General features: G+C 44.4%; 1 protein-coding gene across 3 annotated transcripts in view; it reads left to right on the top strand.

Annotated features, from left to right (window-relative positions):
• The window catches only part of Lrguk (leucine rich repeats and guanylate kinase domain containing), a 111,879-nt gene that overhangs the window by 76,032 nt on the left and 17,701 nt on the right, over positions 1-18,146 (top strand). The window contains exon 16 of one of the 3 annotated variants that reach the window (XM_057770273.1): positions 13,301-13,440. In XM_057770273.1, the coding sequence (XP_057626256.1) occupies positions 13,301-13,440 (140 nt within the window). Of the gene's footprint in view, positions 1-176; positions 13,120-13,300; positions 13,441-18,146 lie in introns of those variants that run through there. The other 2 variants (XM_057770282.1, XM_057770263.1) reach the window with 2 other exon arrangements.

Here is an 18,146-nt window from a genome sequence, read left to right as displayed (position 1 = left end):
GCCCTCTTCTGGCCTGTAGGCATACACACAGACAGAATATTGTATATATAATAAATAAATAAATATTAAAAAAAAAAAGGTCCTTTGTGCAACACAAAGGGAAATGGGCTGTTTTTTGTTGTTGTTTTATTTCTAGCAGTAACGAGTCTTTGTGGCTAACTCTCTTTATATTAAAGCAGGGGCTCCCTCTAACAAGAAGACCATCTCTGGGGTCCCTGCACATCTGGTCCCCTCCCCCAGGCGCTTGGCAAGACTGCAAGCAGACGGCCAAAACTCAGAGGCTCTCCCGGAAATGCAGACTCATGCAATGACCTCTGAAAGTCAGAACCCAGCTCCCCCACAGAACCCAGAGTTAACTGAGGAGGGAGAACCCCCTAAGCAGGATCCTTCTCCCAGCAGCCACCTGGATACCCCTCAGGAGGTCAGTTCTTCAACCCTTGCTATTCCTCAGGAAGCCCAAGGCATACCACCAAAGGAGAAGGAAGGGGAAGGCCGGCCAGCCGATCTTCCTCCGAAGATAACCACTGAGATGGAAGGCTCTGAAGATGAGCCTGGACCACATGAGGTAGAAGCAGAAGGACAGTCTTCTACTGTTGCATCTCAAGAGCCATCACAACATCCTGATCCCTCCCCCGGACTCAGACCTCAGTCAGACCAGGATAAGGAATCCAGAGAGCTCAAAGAAGCCCCTAGCAACCCACCCCTCTCTGAATCTGCACAGGGACCTGACCCAGCTTCTGTTCAGGATAAGGGAACTGAGCCCACCAACCCTGTGCCCAGCAGTTCCACTCACAGTGCTTCAGAAGATCCTACCCCCTCTGATGTGGTGAAGCCCGCTGGGGGCTCTCAACCACCTCCGAAGGAGGGAACCCCCAAAGCAGAAGTTCCCCGGGCTGGTACTCCTTACCCAGAAATTCCCCCTCCCCAAGACTCATCCACAAACTCAAAACATACCCAGGTCAGGGAACAGCCAGTGACCTTGCTCCCTAGAAGCCGGCTGGCTCCTACCAGGCTGCCCCAGCCCCAAACCCTGGCTCCTCTCCAGAGCAGAAGGCCCACACCCAAGCTTCTCTCTCCCAGCAGGGAAGAGGCTTTGGGGACAAGCTCAGATCAGACCCCAGCTCCATCTCCAAGGTCTCTTCCAACTCAGGATGGAGACCCCAGTAAGCTTCCTCCCATCAGCCCTCCCCAGTCCAAACCACCCCCAAACCCAAGCCCCGACACAGCCCACAGTTCACAGCAAGCCCACGTTGGGAAAGGCAGTGAGATGAAGCTCCCACTTATCAGCCAGCAGGAACAAGCCCAGCGGCACTCCCCCAATCCTCCCCAGGAAGAGGAGGCACCCAAAGTCCGCCTCCCTCATATTCCTGCTCCCTCTGTGGAACCTCGGCTGCCTCAGAACACCAGGCCAAGGTCTGCTTCGAAGCCTGCAAAGGAAAGGAAGACTCTTAAAGTAGGCCATGCCTCCGGCAAGAAGATTCCAAATCTGCAGGCCTCACCTCACAGCCAGGAGGCTGCTAAGCAGAAAGACGCTAGGAAAAAAAACCCCAGGCAGAGAGAGATAGCTAAAGGGTCGCCACACCCAAGAAAGATGCCAGCTGGAAAGTCCCAGACTAACCAGCAGTCAGAGTCCCATAGTAAGCCAACTCCTAGGAATGCGTCTGACCCGCTTGCCACCACGTCGCCTCTGAGCCAAGCTGAAGCAGCGCCAGCAGACCCCCAGAACCAGGAGGAGAAAACCCACAAAGCCCACAATTCCAGAAAGAAGGACCTGGCTCAGTCTGTAGATGCATCCCAGAACCCAGTAACGTCTGAAGGAGTAGCTCAAGAAAATGAGATGGCCTTCGGTGAGAATCAGCCAACCCGAGAAAGTCAACCCCCACAGCCCACGGCCAAGTCAGCACAGGAGGGTTCTGCTCCTGTGGTACATCGTGGGGGAAGAGAACAGCCTCAAAAGAAGGAAAGGTCTCAGAAGAGAGAGGGGGTGGGGAAACCTCCAGAGCCGGAGACTGCAGCCCCTAGCCAGCCGCGGGCCAAAGAGACCCAAGGCCACAGAGACACTAGTGAGCTCAGACAGGGCTACGCCCAGAGGCACAGCATCCTTATGTCTAAGCAGCAACCCAAAGAAAAACGAACTCGAAAAAATGGGGCTGTGCCAGAGAACAGAAGCCCTGCTGCTGCCCCCCAGAATCAGGTGTTAGAGGAGGAACAGGGCAGCCGGACAGGAAGACTGCGAGCCAGGGGCAGCCAGAGCATCAAAGTTTAAGCCTTGTTTCTTGAGAAGCTGTGAGGTCTGGTGCTGTCAGGCTTGGAGATGCACCTTTGGTGCTGGTTTCCTTCTGCCACCACCAGTCAACGCCTTGCCTGGGGTGGGAGGTCTCAGAAGCCTTCATAGCCCTGTTCCCCTTGTGGCAGCAGCCTGGGGAGACAGCTGGTTTGTTGCTGGTGCCATCAAGGGGCTCTTATGAATTTCAGTAGCACTGATGGCTGAAGAAGGGAAGATTACCATAATGTTTTGTTTTCTTCATTAGGAAAACTCACTTCTAGGCTGGAAAATTTCTAATTTTTTTCTTCATGCCTTTTGCATTATTGGAGGGGCCTGCAGCAAAAAAAAAAAAAAAAAAAGAAAAGAAAAGAAAAGAAAAGAAAAAAGAAAAAGAAACCTTGCTGCTTTTTTTTTTTTTTAGAGATTCCCAGCATGTGTACTTAACTCGTGAGGCCCCATCTCTGCGAGCCAGGTACTGGCCGGCTAAGCACTCGAGGTCTGAATTGGCATCTGTTTTGTTTGTACATTTCAAAACGAGTGTCTTCTTTCTGTCTTTGAATAGAAATCTCACAGTCCATGTCTTCAGTATGCCAAAGCATCTGGTCCAATCACATAAAAGAATGTGTGGGGAGGAAATTCAGGGGAATCGGTTTTTCATTCATCTCTCCGTATTTATTCTGTTATACTTCTGGCCATGACTAAGGGGTAGCCAAAGCCAGCCTATTGGAAATCTATTAGATGAAAGTATGTGTGCTTCTCACACAGCCAAACTATGGGAAGGGCCAGGGTGCAGCCGTCTCTCAGAGGCAAGGGACCAGCTACTGATCATCACCAAGGTTCTTGTCATCTTCCCAACTAAGCAAGAGTCTAGACTGCTGTCATTTCTCACCTCTGCCATTCTCCAGGTTGATTCCAGTCTTTGAACTGCAAATGGTTATATGTCATTCTCTCTGCATAGCAGGGACATCCCCACCAACAGCTCTCAAGTTACATCTGGTGGTATCTCTCACCACCGCTACAACGGGATTCATCTAAATCATCCTTAATCCTGAGGTTAAAAAGAACATCCAGAGAAAGGCTGATTGCCCCGTTGGATCAAGCGTTCATTTAGAACAATCAGCTCTGGCATGGGCATGGTTATCATCACCTATCACCCACTGGGTTCACTGCTCCATACGGAGACTATGTTTCCAGGGGCGATAATTGCAGTCAAGGCCATCAGTCCATGATTCTACTCTTTTAAAAAAAAGTTAGAAGATGATCATTGAGTCCTTACTGTGTGTACAGGCAATGTATTGAAGCTATGTCTGATATCCCATGTTTAGTATATAGCCAGTGACTAGTGCCTGTGTTTTATCTTCTACAAAAGATAGGTGCCCACAAACCTGTATGAATAGCAAATATTATCTCAAGTGCAATAGAGGACACTGATATTATTAAAAATCAGCCATATAGGGAGTGAACAAGACTCTGCTCAGAACTATGGAATATTAGTAGTTATCCTCTGATTTATCTGCCTTCTCTAAGATAAAGGTTATAGGATGATTTTTAAGTAATTTCTAATTACTAAGTGAAGTCATCACCAAGAAGGCTTTATTGAGCATTTTCTATGTACCAGACAAAGCAGTGGTTGCTAGGTATAACATAAGATGATGCCGACACTTTAGGGAACTCTGACAAAACAGCCCATGACTGCACCATGTAATTGGGGTACGTGGAGATCCCAAAGCCGGCTTAGCTGTAGATGGCATCCCACAGGTAAGAAAACATGATCATTTACTTTTCTAGATTGTTGTAAGGGCACTCCCTCTCTGAGTGCCAAGGAAGGGCACCGAGATCCACCTCCTAGAACTGCACCAGGAAACACTTCAGAGAGAAGCTCGTCCCTCAGCTGAGGCTTTAGGGCTGCAGAACTGGTCAGTAGACGGATGCAGGAGGAGATGCTTGCTGTTGCCTAAATGCACAGGCAGGGCAGATAGTGTCTCCTTAGACCCAGCTGCCAGGTGGACTACAGGCCAGTCTAATCTGTGACGGGACTTTGGAAGCCTCATCTTGTTACAACATGGGGAGGGCAGAGTGCTTAAATTTGTACTCTAGTGATAACGATAAGGAAGACAATGCTAGAGACAGAACGACCTCACAGCTTGACAGGAGTTAGGATAGGGCTAGTAAGGGCCTGGAAGATGGCACCACTGTCAGGGGAGGTCAAAGCCAGTTGGTAATTAGCTTGGCATTGGAGAGGGTAGATTATGAAAGACGGCAAGCAAAGAATTGCCTTCCCCCTCTTTGGGACCATCTCATTATGTAGCCCTGGCTGGACTAGAACTTGCTATGTAGATCAGATTGGCTTTGAACTCACAGGAATCCGCCTGTCTCTGCCTCCTGAATTGAAGTTCAGATTAAAGGCGTGCACTTTGATGCCCAGTACACCGTTCATTTTCTATATATGGAGATTGGGGTGCTTTGTGGGCCGGAGCCTCACCTGGGTTTGAGTTTTGGAACCATGTTGGGGTGTCCTCTTTGGCTGCTGTTTTGGAGATGTTTGGAGCTGCATTTTTCTTTAGTGTCTGAGTGAGATGCGTTACGCAGGGTTCCCTCTGCTGCGGAGGAGGCTCTAACCCCTGGAATTCACAATAAGAGAGGGTTTATTTTTTCTTTTTGGTTTTCTATGGTTTGAAGTTTTATCCACTGCTGTTGGACACTTTGAAAGGAGAGCGAAAGCCCGTTGTCTGGGAGAGGCTTTTACTGCTAGTATTGATTGTCTTGCCACAAGGAAAACCTTCACTTTTTCAATGCAGAGCATAAATATATAAAGTGGCCGCTTTCCATCTACACTAACCGGCAAAGTTCACATTGCTTCTGCCTGGGGTTCATCACAAAGCAATCCCGAGAGAGAGAAAAAAAGCCCTGGTGAGCTTTAAAAGTCACCGCGCTCATAATGTCAGCTTCTCATGATAGTCTGGTGTTTAGCATTCAGATCAACAGAGAGCGCTTCCACCAGCCGAAAGAGCCTTCTTCACGTATGTAAAGAGCCTAAAGATATTGAAGGCACGATCAAACAGCTCACAAAAGAGGAAGTAAAAATGTCCAATAAGCATGTCAGAAACCATTTAACCTCACTGTAAGTTAAAGCAGAACAGACTTTTTGATACCAGATATTAAACAGATGAAGCTTTATTGGGTGAAGTGTTGGTGTCAACAGTGAGGAAGCAAATTGGCTTGCCTTTTCTGGGGAACAGTTTCCCACCCCATCAAAGAGTTGGAATTCGCAGACCTTTAATCTGATCATTTAGATCCAAGAATTATGATGAGGAAAAGTACGCGAGAATGTTCATACCAAATTTTATAACGAAGGTTAGCAATACTCCACGTAATGGGATTTTTGAAATACATTTACAACACAGCCATCTGCTAGAGCCATCTGCCTGGTGTTGCCCTTATAATCCTGTAGACTCTTTACTTAGAAGATAGTGTTCATTACACATGAGGAGGAAAGGGGATTAAGGAGGTAGTCAGTGTGGCTCTTGTGTTGGCTATGGGACACTAGATTGAGACTAGTTTTCTTCTCTTGTTTATGTTTTTGGTATTCTCTACAAGTTCATGTTTATTCTAAAAGGGAAAACAGAATTAACGCGTGTACACACACACACACACACACACACACACTTTGGAGTGCTACCACGTCTGTTTGGTCCATTCCAATTTGACGTAATAAAGGACTTTCTGAGAGTCAGATGGCTTGCAGAAAAACAGAGCAGCCTCCTCCAGACGTGAGGCGCATCATCTCACAATGGAGCCTCCGTGTGTTGGGCGACTTCATAGAGTGGATGGAACCGCAGTTTCTCTTTCTGATTTATGGTCCACTTACAACAACTGGTCTCCTTGTTATGAAGAATCCAGCTGCCTTTTTCATTAAGTAGCATGCTTTTGTGGTAGAAATGGAGTGGTCCTTGTGTTCATTAGCTCACTGGCTTAAAACATTTGTGAGCAAGCTCCATAGGTAGAAGAGGTACATTTCACAGTAGCACAGCCCAGGAAGCACATCCACATATAGGAAATAATTTTCTGACACTTCTCATCGATGATGTACTCACATTTTCTATGGTGCTGAGTTTAAATTTTCTAAATTCAGGTTGTAGCTCAATAAATCAGTTTTACAATGTAGTTTGCACTCTACTGAGCCTTCTGGATCTCAACTTTGTCCTGTTCTTAGGGCCTGCTTGCCAGGTCACCTACTTTCTCTATCTGCCTTCAGGTTGGTTGGATAGGCGAGCCTCAACTTACTCTGAATTTTTCTCTGAGAACAGGATCTGGTATATTGGCAGTTAAGTCTTTTGTTATTGGTTGGTCTTAGGCTGGATATTATTCTAACTGCCTATACATAGCTATAAGTTCTTTTATAAAGCTTACAAAACACGCCTGATCAGTGATGATGCTCTCAGTAAGTAATTAGACAACTCCCTTGCCCTTAGCTCCATGACAACCCTATAAACAGCACCCCCAAATTTCCCCTTGAGGTCATTGAGGTGCTGATATAGTACCTAGCACAATATGTCCATAAGTGAGTTTACATGCATGGTAGGGTTTGAGAGACTAACTTTAGTAAGGACATTTTCACGATAACTAGGCATCCTAAAAAGAGAGCAAATGCCTGCCCCTCTTTTGTGTGATGATGGTAGGTACTATTAGCAGAGTAGACCCATAACCTTAAAGCTGACTGTGGGATAGCCATCACAAGCAGCCAAAGCTGAGGGTCTTCTGTTAACGATAATAACATTAGAAAGCATCAATTACAAATAACACTGAATGTCAAAATAATCTTTGGAAACTCAGTCTAGTCAGGAGTAAATGAAGGAGTATGCTAAAGCACCCAGAACAATGTCTGCCCCGTGGCAAGTAAGTACCAAGATGAGCATTTGTTAGCCCTAACATGTAAACAGCAAAAAGAAAAAAAAATATTGCATTTGGTCATGAATTAGAATAGGAGAGTGTGTTCTGTTTGAACTAGGTGGAAGTGTTTGTTAAATGAAATTGTCTTCTCTGGAAATCCCTTTGTGACTTCATCCATGGCTAAACTAAGGAGCTTAAACAGAATCAGAACGATATTAAAAAGAAATGGTAGTTCAGTGTACTACCCCTAAGATAGAAGGCTCCTTCGCTAGGCATTCACAGGCTGCCTGTGCCTGCAGAAGACAAGGAGAGGCATCAAAGCTGAGCTGATGGTGAATTTCCTTCTGACACAAATATCCAGCACTTAGGATAGCAGCTGGTGTGTAGTGCACACTCAGTAAATGCTATCTGTTCTTTTTATTGTTGTTTCATTGCTGGTAGACATCAAGTGTATTCTCCTGCATACAGCACATGCTGTCACATTCTGTGTAATAAACAGATACATTTATACGTTTTCTCTTCGCGGTGGGTTGAGACGAAGTCTGGCTTTTACTTCTAGATCTACCAACCCTCGGTTTTTGAGAACAAAACTAAACATCCAACTGAAGAAAAGCAGGAAAACCTTTGCTGGGGAAAGCGACCGATGAAGTGGGGACTTGGGGACAGTTGCTCAAAAGGCTAAATAGTGGCCAGGTGCAGCAGCACGTGCCTGGGTGCCAGCTACTCCAGAGGTGGAGAAAAGAAGCTCCCTTAAATCAAGGGAGGCTAGCAAACAGGGGATGTTTCGGCTGGTGGCAGTGCGGTGCATCAGCAAGATTTATTCAAGCATTCTGGTCAGCGTAGAGGAAACTTTCGGCCTGTGCTAAAGTTTTCTGTAGGTTCTGTCTCTTGCTGCCTGTCACTGCTTCCTCTCCTTGTCTCCAGCTTCCGGTAGAACGCAGCTTAGATAACTACACTTCCACTCTTGACGCTTGGTCCCCTCTACATTTTATTTCCTTCAAAGCATCAACTAACAACTTCATGACAAACTTACTCATTTTGTAAAAAGATCTGGCAAAGCCTTAGCTTTCATCTGAGTGTTCTGGAGCTGGTGTCTGGACGTTGGCTTCTTAGTTGAGTTTCACGGAAGACATTACGCAGAACGAAGTCTGGAAGGAAGAAAAGGTTTCGAACTTCATTTTCTCTGTGTATGAGTATTTTTTTTCATAAACGTTCTTTTTTTTCCCCTGGTGTGGAGTCTGTTTCTATTTAAGTAGCTGGTTATCCCTCTGCTAGGACACCAAAGAATAGAGCATCCCACTGTTCCAGTAGTTTAGCAGATGTATTCATCTTGCCATAGAAACATGAACATTATTACTCTATTTCATTGGACTGACGAGATAGCTTTCTGCGTAGTATCCTATTTTGCTATGGAAAATTATCATGGGTATTATATGAAATGAATTTTCTGCTTGCTGTTATCCCTTTCTCAGAACACAAACAGACACGATGTGTTGCAATGCAGTTCTGTCTTGGAAAAATAGCTTCTTTTGGTTCCTTCAGCTTTGTGAAAATACTCCCTAATGAACTCATTGCTTTTCTTTACTTTCTACCACAAATTGTGTAACTATTCTATTAGAAATAAATATTTTACATTCTATAGTACATTATGTGTTTTAAGTTGTCTTAAGCCTCTTTTCATGGCTGTATATATTTCATGATATATATTTCTTATTGTGGGAATTTACTTGTGTTTATATATTAATCGTGGCATTGATAAATTACTATTAGTTAAAAGAAAACTGCATGTTTTTAGAGCCGCCTTTTTGTGGGAGAAAAAAAATGAATGCTTTTGGAGTCATTGGGTAGTGAGAATTTATTTATTTCTCAAAATGGGAGCCTGTTTCCCTAGTCATCCATTCCAGAGACTGTTTCTTTCAAAGAGAGAAAAACTAGTGGGAATACAATTCCTTTTCAAAATTTTATTTAAATACCCATAGACTTTCCTACTGAAAGATGATCAGCCCTCTGTGTATGGAGAGTGGTCACATGGCTACGCTGCCCAAGTCATCTTGCTGCTCTAGTCAGAGGTATTAAATGGGCTCTCTCTTCTCATAATATTCACAGCCTCGCCCCCACATAGCAATTTAATGAGTGCTTCCTGACCTGGATGTTTTCCTGTGATAGCATATCCTTGGCATAGATTATTTTCTCCTTTCCTGTGTGTGAGATATCCTATGTTGCCTGTATGATACAACATTAAACACGTCCATGATCTGTTTCTAGTGTGTTGTTGCCATCACGTGTGCTGGTCTGACTGGAGTCTGTGCTTCTTCCTTTAAAGTGCATTGGCCAAATAGTATTTAAGTCATCTGGCTTCAAGGGAATGTGTCTAAGTGCAAGGTGCAAGCCTTTTAAGATCATCTGGAAATGCATTCCGGTTGTTCCACATCCTTCTGCGTTCTCCTGCGTCTGGTGACGCTGCTCCCCATCAACAGCTCTAAAATCCGCCATGCTTCATTACACTCACTTACGCTTCATTGTAGGCATTTAAATAAATTTAACCGGTCTACATAATGACGAGCTTGTGTCTTTCGTGGACTATAAAGTAGTCTGCGTGCTTTTTAAGCATTGCCTCAAGGCACACCTAAATATAGATGCTCTGACTCAAGATGACACCCAGGAAGTTGGAGGCGGTGCCTGGGAACGTGGGTAGTTCTGTCAGGTTTTAGCCGAGAAGGAAGGCCTTTTGTCTTCTGATGTATTAAGACACTAGAAAAATACATTTTAAGTGATGTGAAATGCTAGTCCATATCACTACAGTGGTGGCGTTTTAATGTCGTTTCAGTCATATAAACACATTATCTGTGCCTCAGATGCTGCGTTGCTAACTCGTAAGACATTGAACTGTCAGGACTGCAGCTGCTCTGTAGCATCAGATTGAGCGTGGCTTCGTTATACCACAGTACAGATGGCTCATGTCTTAGAAAGCTAGAGAAAGGAGCCCATGCAAAAACCATATTTTCAATTAGCTTATATATAATATGTTCCCACAGAAAAGATCAAGTAGGTAGGAAAATATATGCATCTACACACACGATCTCTGATCTTCTCTGTGGCAGTTATTTCAGGAAATGTGGTCTCTAGTTTTTATCTTTTAAAAATATTTGTACTAATTCTTTGAGAATCTCCTACACTGCTTTGATCATATTCAGCTCCCTTGCCCTGACTCTTCCCAGATCCACACCCTCTTCCATATCCACACAGCTCTCTGTCCCCATTGGTTTTTACTCTTGGGCATGTGGCTACCTGCTGGAGCACAGTCAGCCAAATGGGACCCACACCTTAAAACAACAACAAAATACCTTTCCACTCCTGTTGCTCCTCAGCTTGGCCGTGGGGTTCCATGCCCACCTCCACCTCCTTCCTGACTTGTGCACACTGTCACAGATGCTGAGTTCATGCGTGCATCTGCCCCTTGTGTCCAGAAAACAGTTTTTGTTTTACTCATTCACTGCCCCTGGCTCTTACCATATTTCCACTCCCCTCTTCCACAGTGATCCCTGAGCCTTGGGGGGAGTGAGCGTGATGTAGGGATTCCATGGCCTCTTATTCTCTACGTCTTGACTAGTGCTGAGTTTTGAGGGATGCGCTAATGTATAATGGTAGATCACCTGGGCTCAGCTTAAACTACTAGGTCCACTAAACAGAGTAAAGAAGAAGGTTCTGCCCTGACCTGTGATCTGTCTAGCCACAGGTCCTGATAACACTGCCAGCTTTGGGATTACAAGCTGGTGCTGCCACCCAGAATTTTATGTGGGCACTAGGGAACCAAACTCAGGTTTTTATGCATCTGTAGCAAACACCGACTAAGCCATCTCTCCAGCCTTAGAGGTGAATTCTATTTTTTTTTTATTGAAAATAGATTTTTCATATAATAAAGTCTGATTACGGTTTCCCCTTCCAGAGCCTCCCCATCTCAACACCCACCCAAGTCTGCACCCTTTCTTTCTTTCTTTCTTTCTTTCTTTCTTTCTTTCTTTCTTTCTTTCTTTCTTTCTTTCTTTCTTTCTTTCTCTCATTAGAAAACAAGAGAGTATCCAAAAATAATAAAAACAAACAAACCAGAATGAGACAACACAAAGGTGCTAAAGAAAAAGCACGTGCAACACATGGCTGCAGAGACAGGCGCATTTGCACACATGGAAATCCCGTACAAACACAGAATTGGAAACTGAATGTTATATAACATAATGTGTAAGCAACAGACCTGTAAAGAAAAATAAATCCCAGACAAAGCATTATGAGGCAAAACAATAACAACAATAAAAACCTTCTTCTGGCTCTTCATATAAAACTGACCTCCCTGCCTGGTGTTCATGTTTGATCTCTTTATCTCTTCCAACTTCTGACAATGTCTCCAGCTCACAGAGAAATTCCTTCTATCCCCTCCCCTCCTCAGAGGACTTCTTTTGACCACCATGCCATCTCTTTCTGTCCCTTTATCTGACTTCATTGTGTTTATCACCTAACATTTTAAAATGTGTTGTTGTCTGTCTCCAGCTTTAGTCTCCACGGGTCAAGGAGTTCTGTTTATTGCTTTGTCTGCAGCGTCCAGAACTACATCCTGTGCATGGCAGGTGCTCAATAAATATGGATCAAATCAATATTCTCAAGAAGATTTAACAAAGAATGCTCCCACACACGGTGCCTTTTGATCAGTTTGGTTGTGATAAGTACGGTTACTTTAATGTTCCTCTCGAGATTCCTCCTGACCTAGAATTCCCAGATACATCCCGGCCATTTACTACACACCAATCACTCCGCTCTGAAGACAGGTGCTAGGGTATGGATTCTGGATTCTCCGGCCACGATTACTTTGCGACGACATTCACTTTCCTTTATTGGTTTGGGATCGGCACAGTTTGTCTTAAGTTCATGTTCATTCAGTCCCATCACACAGCAGAGAGTAGAGAGGTCACTCTTCTGCCATCAGCCCCACCTCACCCTACCCCCTGCCCCTAACTCACCTCCCTTCTCCCTTGGTCTCTTCTTCTTGAGACAGTATCTCACACATCCCATCCTGGCCTCAAGTTCTGTTTTATGCTGAGGATGACCTTGAACTTCTGACCCTCCTATCTCCACCTCCCAAATGCTGGGCTCGCAAGTAGATCCATCATGCCCCACTGATGAGAGCCTTGTGCATGTTAAGTTGCCACTCTGAGAATGAGCCTTGAGGTTTCATGTTTTTTACGGAATTTCTGTCTTCAGGCCGGGTGAGGCTCTGTGTGTAAAGTTCTGTCTGTGGACTGAGTTCCAGATACCTCATTGCAGCTTATCATCAGACCCAGGAGCCCAGGCCTTGCCTCCTAAGCCCAGAGACCTTGCCTTCCATCTTAGTTCAGGGACACAAGCTTTAGCTTCTGGTACCTCTGACTTCTTGGCATCTATTCTGTTTCTGACCTCTTCACCTTGAAGTTTTTCTTTCCAGACTCTATTTTGCATATATATTAAAAACAAAACATACTTCTGTGATACATTCATGCTTCCTTATGTCTTTGGGGTGGGATAGTTTCCCACATCTGCTCAATCAAGCATGTTAATTAAAGATGTGTGGGAAAGTTACTATTTTAGCATTTTATAAGCAATGCTCCTGAAATGCTTGCTGCTTCCAAGGACCTGTCTGCATGAGCAAGACCTGAAGTGTGTATTCTATACCTCTAGAGAGTCTGATGTTTTGAGGAAAGGCTTGGCGTTAATCATGGATAATTCTTGTTCCATTGAACTCTAACACTTCTTAGAACTGTATCTTTTAATTTTTTTCTAAGATTTTTGGAGACTTTTTTTCAAATGGAATGTAATTATAAGGGTGACTTTAAATACTAAGAGCCATTGTTTTGATATGTTTCATATTAATGTGAATACCAAGCCATGCTGACTGAATACTGGTTACCTTCCAAGGTGTTGTACCTCCTGGATGCTATCAGCTGACTTGTTAATATTATCAATACAGTAAGATGTGTCTTATGTATCTTCAAGTTGAAATGCACAAAGTTTATACAATTTCACGTGTTTGGACAAATAAAATTGGAAACATAGTGGTCACATCAGGAAACTTACTCTGTTATGTGGTTTTCATTGACAAATTCATCTTTTCCTCGCCAGCTATTAAGACATCTTACCTGAAATCTGAAGACTTTTCCAGGAAGTCCATTGCTCCCAGTACCAGTGAGTTCTTGGATTCGACAGACAGGAACTACTATGCGAAATTATGGGCCAAGCTTTCGTCCAAAAAGTCTCCCGTGGTAAGGGTGGGGCAGGTGGGATACATTATCATAGAAACTACTCTGTCCAAGGTTAAAAACGGGGGGGGGGGGGTGAGGGGTCATGGACCGAGCATGGTAGCACATGTCTTTAATCCTAGCACTCGGGAAGCAAAGGCAGGTGGATTTCTCTGAGTTTGAGGCCAGTCTGGACTACATAGTGAGACCCTGTCTTAGAAAGGGGGAATAGCTGGGCGGTGGTGGTGCACCCCTTTAATCTCAGCACTCGGGAGGCAGAGGCAGGTGAGTTCAAGACCATCCTGGTCTACAAGAGCTAGTTCCAGGACAGGCTCCAGAGCTCCAGAGAAACCCTGTCTCAATGCTGCCCCCCCAAAAAAAGAAAAAAGGTGGTTAGAATTTAAAGATTATTAAGTTTTCCCAAACTGTTCTTTTGCATCTATGAGCTGAGGACAGAATTCCTTCTCCCCCAACCTCTAGGAACAATTACTGTTCCTAAAATTGAATTTTCAATGTAAGTAAAGTTTTTGAGTACCTCAAATTCCCAGCAAAACCTGGCATTCTGCTCCTTTGTTTGGAGCAGAAAAACAGCACAATAAAACAAACCCGGGGAAATGTCTATTTCAGGGGTCGAGTTCTCTGAGTTGGGATGTGACTATGAGTATCTGGGAGCTGGACTGGAAAACCAAGTCCACTACAGAGTGTGCTTCACGCAATACTATGTGAAGCGGGCCCCTAACTTTACCCCAGCTCGTCCAGAAACCAGTCCAGGTAGGAGTGCTTAACGCACAGCAGGGCCTGTGTTCAGAGTAGGCTCCATTCATTTCCATGTGTAATGGTTTTTATGTAATGGTCTGGGAATGCAGAGACTTAAAAAAATTGCAGTTGCAGAATATACCTAACTTCTAGTTGGTCAACTCAAGACCTGTTTGGTCAAAGCAAGTTACAACACTACCTTCCATAGTCAACCATGGTCAGTGGTCAGAAGAATCAGTGGTACCAGACTTGTGCCTAAGCATTCTACGGGAAGACATGGCAGGTGTTGGGGACTCTAAGTGCAGGAAGTAGATGTTTCTGCTTTGCTTTTCTGGGTGACCTCTTGCACTAACTGCGGACAGTCCTGCCTCTCTCGTCCACTCCCACATCCCCACAAGCATCCGGCTAGCTCTTCAGTTCGTATTGCTGAAGGCAAGAGTATAGTCAGCCTGTCTGACTCCTTAGCCACACTTCTCAGACCTTACAGACTCTGCAGCCCCCGCCCCATCCCAAGGGCTCCAGATTCCGGCATTGTAGAGGCAGCAGGACATGCATAAGCTCTTAAACCTCTACAAGTGACGTGATGCCTAAGTGCAGGGGCATTGTTTGACCAAAGCCAACCAAGTCCCACCAGGAGTTATGAGAAATCAAACATCAGCCATTAGTAATGGGGATCACGCTCCCTCTTTGGATCGACTTATGGATTCAAAGGCCTCTGGCTGTTCTGGGAGGCTTCAGAAGGACCTGTAAATCACATGGTAACCTTGGAGATGTTCCTCTTGCAAGTGCCTGGATTCCTCTTCAAGCCACTGGCTCTGGTATTTCCCACATTCTCTCTTCTCCAGCCGGTAGGTTTTTTTTTTTTTTTTCTTTCTCCCAGCTAAGGCTTAGGTAGCCCTGAAATCTTGCCATCCCCTGGATATCAGTTGGAAATCATCAGGAAAGGCATTTAATGGGAAGTGCCCACTGCTCTCTGCCATTCTGGTTCTGGGAAACACAGGACCCTTCAAGTCAGTCTCCAGTTTCTTTGGCCTCGACACCCTGGCTCTCTTGAAAGACATGGCTTGTTGCTTCTAAGAGCTGAGGCTCCCAAACCTAAGTTTTTGATCTCCCTTTGTAGCCGTGGGCATCTGGGATTTAGAGATGATTTAAAAAAAAAATATTTGGGCTAGACTTGGTGGTACAGAGACCCTGTTTCAAATAAACAAACTACTACAACAACAAAAGAATAAATTTAATAAAAGAAGTAAAACATCCTCTATAAAAACTTTAAAACACTGAAACATCGATTAAAAAGACACTAGAAAATGGCAATGTCTCCCATCGTCATGAACTGGCAAAATTAGTACTGTCAAAATGACTATATTACAGAAAGCAATCTCTACGCTAAATGAAATTTTCATCAGAATTCTAATAGTGTTCTTCACAAAACTAGAAAAAAATAATCCAAAATTCATATGGAAGCACAAAGACCCTGAAGAGCCCAAGCAATCTTCAGGAGAAGGAGCCATGCTGACCATATCACAGTGACTCATCTCGCGATATTTGCTGTGGAGCTATGGCAATGAAATCAAGATGGCTCACACAAGCAAACACAGAAACCAGTAGAACAGAATAGTGGACTCAGAAATAAACGCACCCAGCTAAGCTACAGCCACCTGATCTTTGACGAAGGTGTCAAAAACACATTGCCAAAAAAGACAGCACGTTCGGAAAATGCCTGGAATGCTGGTGTTCTCATGTGAAAGGTTGGGAACAGTGAGCTGGGAATGCGGCTCCCTTGCTAGAGGTCTGACCCAGCATACACAAAGCCCCCAGTTCAGTCCCAGCACTATGTGAGACTGGACAAGGCAGCACATGTCTACAATCCCAACACTTGGCAGGTCAGGGGAGGAGATCAGAAGTTCAACGTCATTTCATTTGCAAGGGCAGCTTGGACTACATGGCACCCTGAAAAAAGAAACTAGATGCCCATCCCTCACCCTGCACAGAAATCAATCCTAAATGAGTGAGAAAATCTTAACGTAAGACCTGGATTCTTTTTTTTTTTTTTATTAATTAATTTATTTAATTATTAAAGATTTCTGCCTCTTCCCCGCCACCACCTCCCATTCCCTCCCCCTCCCCCAATCAAGTCTTCCTTCCTCCTCAGCCCAAGACCTGGATTCTGAACCTGCTAGATGCACAGGGGAAAAGCTCGAGGTGACATCGGAAAAGGACTGCAGGGGGACAGGAAACAGCTCAAGAGTTTACTAATGGGTCTACATGGAATGAAAGCGCTTAGTCAGCAAAGGAAACACTTATATCCAGCAGAACAGAGAGTCAGTCTCAGAGTGGGAAACAACCTTTGTCAACTACACATCAGGCGGGGGATTGATAGCTATACCTGATCTTAGCTAGTGAGGCTAGTAAGCAATTAGATTATTATCTAGGATCTATTTGTTTAAAACTCCAAAAGTTAAACACACACACACACACACACACACACACACAATCTATCCAGTCAGTAAATGCAATAATGAAATAAATAGGCAATACTCAAAGAAAAAAATGTACACGACCAAAATATATTTGAAATGTGTTCCACATCCTTAGTTTAGGGAAATGCAGATTAAAACTACCCTGGAATTCTCTTTTGTCCAAATCAGAATGGCTAGTAGCAATAAAACGAATGACAGTAAATGCAGCAAAGGATGGGGATGGACAGGTCCCATACATGCCAGTGAGAATGTGAACTAGGGCAGGCACTATCATTGTCAATACAGAAACTTGTCAAAAAGCTACAGATAGAACGACCATGCAACCCAACAATTCATCCCCTGACTGTATACCTGAAGGATCCCAAGGCAGTGTACCACAGAGATATTTACACATCTGAGTTTATTGCCACGTGATTCACATTAGATGCAATATGGACCCATGCTGGATGTCCATCAAAAGATGAGTGGATGGATTAAAACAATGTGGGGATGTGCACAATGTAAGTTCAGTCATCTCTAGAGGAGAATGAAATAATGACACTCCTAGAAGACGCAAGACTCAGACAATACTGAATGTTTCATATGTGGGGTCTGTTGGATTGTACATGTATCTTTCTGTGTCTCTGCCTCCCTCTCTATGCATATGCATGTGTGTGTGCATGCCTGTGTGTGCATGTGTGAATGCGTGTGTGTGTGTGTGACATGAAAGTAGAAGGTATTACGAGAGGAGGAAGATCTAATGAAGCAGGAAGGAGGAATGAGAGAGGGGAGTGGAATAAATGTCATGAAAAGCAAAAGGGGGAAGGAGACGAGAGGGCCGAGAAAGAGGAAAAGGGGAAGAATAAGAACCAGTTATATGAACTGTCATAATGAAATTATGTTTTTGTATACTAATAAAACTATCTTCGTATAAAAGGAAAATATAAAAAGAAGCTAGGCATGTGGTACATACCTTTATCTCAGTACTTGGTGGTGAGGCCCTGCGGAGGCAGATGGATTTCTGTGAGTCAGCCTGGTCTACACAACTAGTTTCACAACAGCCGGGGCTATACAGAGAGGGCGTGTGTGTGTGTGTGTGTGTGTGTGTGTGTGCGCGTGTGTGTGTGTACAGACAGACAGAGAGAGATGCATATATATATATATGTATGTATACCTATACACACACGGGGGGGGGGGTATTGGAAAAGGAAAGCCCTTGACAGTGATAGACCAAGTAGAATTTGCACCCCACTTACTTTGGGGTGTTTTGAAATTCTGTTTCTCTGAAGCATATTTCTCACCTGTGTTGAAGATTGCATTCTTGTGGTTTTGATCAAACCCACCTTAAAATGCATTGTTCTGCGAGGCCTCTTCAGCATGGCCTCTCCAGTTGAGCATTCTGCTCTGACCGGGGCTAAGTTTGACTGCAGTGTGCCAGTCATGTGGGTCAAGGTGTGGTCACAAGATAATGAGTCCAGTTTTGTCCATGACATGAAATTGGTCTATTCCTTAGGC

This window comes from Chionomys nivalis, chromosome 1, assembly GCF_950005125.1.
Source record: "Chionomys nivalis chromosome 1, mChiNiv1.1, whole genome shotgun sequence".
Lineage (NCBI taxonomy): Eukaryota > Metazoa > Chordata > Mammalia > Rodentia > Cricetidae > Chionomys > Chionomys nivalis.
This window is presented reverse-complemented; position numbering and strand designations above follow the sequence as displayed.